The sequence below is a fragment of the Microtus ochrogaster genome, chromosome 1, assembly GCF_000317375.1.
Source record: "Microtus ochrogaster isolate Prairie Vole_2 chromosome 1, MicOch1.0, whole genome shotgun sequence".
NCBI classification, from domain to species: domain Eukaryota; kingdom Metazoa; phylum Chordata; class Mammalia; order Rodentia; family Cricetidae; genus Microtus; species Microtus ochrogaster.
The window spans coordinates 9,028,137-9,031,516 of record NC_022009.1 but is presented as its reverse complement, the minus strand read 5'-3'; the positions used below and the strand labels follow the sequence as shown (position 1 = coordinate 9,031,516).

The following is a 3,380-nucleotide window of genomic DNA, read 5'->3' as shown; positions in this document are numbered from 1 at the left end:
AGACCAGGCTGGTCTCGAACTCACAGAGATCCGCCTGCCTCTGCCTCCCGAGTGCTGGGATTAAAGGCGTGCGCCACCACCGCCCGGCTATGCTGTGAGTTTTCATATCATATGGATATCTGCACTGCATTTTGTCTCTGGCAGAATTGAAGCAATTTACCATATCGAAGTAAGACAAAAGAAGAAGAGCCATGGCTTATTGACCCCGTTTTTGCTAACTGAATTGGAGACTGTGGGGAATATCCACTTCGAAGAAGGCACCCAAGCTGATGACTGGTAAATTCAAACTTTAAGTATAGCTTGAAAAATAATTGGACCTAGGATCCTAGCCAGATGATCAACGTATAGAGTGTCTCATTTCAAAACAGTTTTTATCAAAATATTCGTTTGTTGAAAATTTGCTATTCCATATTTCCCATCTGTACACTTGTTCAGTTGCTTTATTGTAATGAGCCAAACTCTGGACACCTCGACAGTGTTACTCTGTGGCATTTTTCTTAGTAAGACAGCAGAAAACGGTTTATGGGAGGTTTACAGAAATTTTAAGAAAAAAGTTATGGTCCATTGTGGAACTATATCCTCGTGTATTTATAGAATTTCTGGGTGGATATAACTCTGGGTTCTGACTAGTGGCTGAAAACAACAAAAAGCTGCAGCAGAATTGGCAACAGTAAGTTGCCACCGTGGGAGGCCGTCTCATGGCTGTCCTGCAGGCCTGTTGTCAAAGTGGAAGCCATCGCTGGGAGCTAAGTGGTCAGTGAGCACATGGTCACTGTGTGTCGGGAGAAGGCAGACAAAGCCAGACCTCAGATTGTGGGGGTTCCTGCAGGTATTACAGCCAGCAGGGAAACAATCCAGGTGAGGTAGGAATGACTCAGTCAGCCAGGCTAGAGTCTGATTTATTGTGACATATTTAAACACAGTACAGTTTGGAAAGAAAAAAAAAAGCTTCCTGATGTAATACAACCTCTGATGCACAAGGAGACATAATTCCATCAAAACCTAATTAAAAGTACACGTCATTTCTTCCAAGAAGAAGGGTTCCGGGAATAGAAAGGGTCTCCATGATCTTGGTTATACGAATAGCACCGAGGCCATTTTGGCTATCAGTCATCTTCAGTCTTGGTTGTGGGAGCTTGGGGGAGGCCCTGGCTATATAGATAGTGTAAGGATCATCTAGCTTGTCCTGGCCCTTCAGATAACACAGATCACCTAGACTGTTAATCACTTTCAATTCCCAGCCTTCTGGGTGGAAGAACAGGTTAAACACCTTCTCTTTGAATAGAGACTCCTGCGTGCTTAACATTCCTGGTTTCCCAATGATCTGTGGGTGCAAGGACATTTGGGCTCCCAACACCAAATGAAAATCCCACATAAAGTTGAGGAGGGTCACCTGAGACAGAAGCAGAGCCCAGGCATACATCCCTCAGAACCGTGGCCTCCCTGCCCCCGAGAAAAGCAAGTGGATATGTTGTCTCAACTAGAGGATAGATTAGAAATAACCCTTAAAGACAAAGCCTTAAAGAAGAATATTATTAGTTAGGAGTTTCACCTTTCTGAAGTCACTTTCTCAAACCTAGAAACCTTTGACACAACCAAAGGTTGCCCTAGAATATTGGAGACCTGGGTGTTGGAGAACCAGCTGTCGTGTGGAACTACAGGATGGGCGCACACACATCTCCCTAGAGTGCAGTGTTGTTTGACATCAGCAGCAAGGCAGAGTCTTATTTTGGACCACAATGCCACGTTCTTGTTAACTTCTATAAACACGTGTGATTGCTCGGCGTGATTGTAACATGTGGCTGCCTGGAGATCAGGGGCTGCTTTCAGGAGAGGTCCTTTACCCTTGAGAGTGGAAGTCTGGATCCTGGGGTGGAGAAGTACAAGGAGCTCTCCCCAGGGAGAAAGGGGCCTTTTAAAGTACATTCTTCCACGTCAATCAATCTTTTATATCAGTGAATCTGTCCTGCACTTATCTTTATTTAACCACAATACTTGCTTCTTACGTACAAGGCCATAAAAGACGTCCTGCCACTTTCCTTGTATACAAGGTCTTGGCTGTTCAGATGCACAAACTCCAGGTTCTGGAGGCTGTAAGACGGAGTTTTTCACTCATATTCATTCAGTCTACCGAGGAATGATAAACAATAGAGTCTTTATTAGAGATAATAATGTATCTCTGCTTCTGCTTAACCTCTTAACAAAACAGGACAGTTAGTTAAAAAAAAATTAAGGATAAAATCACAGCCAGGCATTGGTGACGCATGCCTTTAATCCCAGCGCTTAGAAGGCAAAGGCAGAGGGATCTCTGTGAGCTTGAGGCCAGCCTGGTCTTCAGAGTAAGCTCCAGGACAGCTAGGACTGTTACACAGAGAAGCCCTGACTCAAAAAATTAAGAAAGAAGAAAGAAGAAAGAAAGAAAGAAAGAAAGAAAGAAAGAAAGAAAGAAAGAAAGGAAAAGAAATCACTAAAATACCATTTCTGCTACTATGTCAGCCTGATAGAAAGTTGGATAGTTTTGGTGGCTTTTAATAGGTATCTACAAAGCATTAATTTGAACTTAATAAGAATAAACTTGACCCACCTTAAGGAGGTAATCAAATGTATATTGGCAGAATTTCCAGCCGGTTGCTTGCTTTAAGCATTCCACATGCCTAGCCACTCAAGGTCTGCTCTCTTACGTATGATTTTAAAAAATAAATCACAACCAAAGAGCTTTAAATAGCCAGGTGCCTCATTTCTGGTTGTTTCATTTAAACATTGACTTCTCTTTCACCAATATTTTTAAATTCAGAGATCTCTCCTTAACAGGAAGTGCCTGAGTAGTGCTAGATTTTCACGTTGCCTAGAGGTGGGCGGCAGGATTTCCACCACTGAACAGTCAGTGCTCCCATTGGATTAACTAGACTTGGCGAGTTCGGTTTTTCACTTTAGGAGAAGAGTGGCCGGTGGCCCTTGCCTGCGCTGATTAATGTTCTAGTGGTGAGAAAGTCGGGTTCTCTAAGCTGTGAGTTCCGATACTGGGCTCACAAACCAGCCACGAGGAAGCTCCCCTCTGCGCTTCAGCTCTCAGGCACATTCAAACGAATATGAGGCAAAGGGATCCCCTATAAAATCCCATGATTCCTGTTCTTTAATCTCACCTTAATCTTCATGCTGTACAATTTTAAGACAAAATTGTAATTCTATAAGAATGGCCAGATGAGGGCAGCAGAGAGCCGACCAGTCACTGAGTTCCACAAAACTGCCAATCTTCCTCCTCTGGCTCTCAGGTGGCATTCCTTGCAGGAAGATCTTCCCTAAGACTTGAGAAGGCGCTCTCTCCACTCCTCACCAAAGGCTTCTCTTTTAAGCCTTCATCAGTGTAGAACTTATGGCTC

General features: G+C 43.6%; 1 protein-coding gene across 5 annotated transcripts in view; it reads left to right on the top strand.

The window, feature by feature from the left end:
* Lrrc9 (leucine rich repeat containing 9) overlaps window positions 1–3,380 on the top strand; it is an 88,810-nt gene that overhangs the window by 18,076 nt on the left and 67,354 nt on the right. For all 5 annotated transcript variants that reach the window (XM_026779288.1, XM_005343171.2, XM_026779289.1 and 2 more), the window contains exon 10: window positions 145–276. In XM_026779288.1, coding sequence (XP_026635089.1) covers window positions 145–276 — 132 coding nt within the window. The remainder of the gene's footprint in view (window positions 1–144; window positions 277–3,380) is intronic.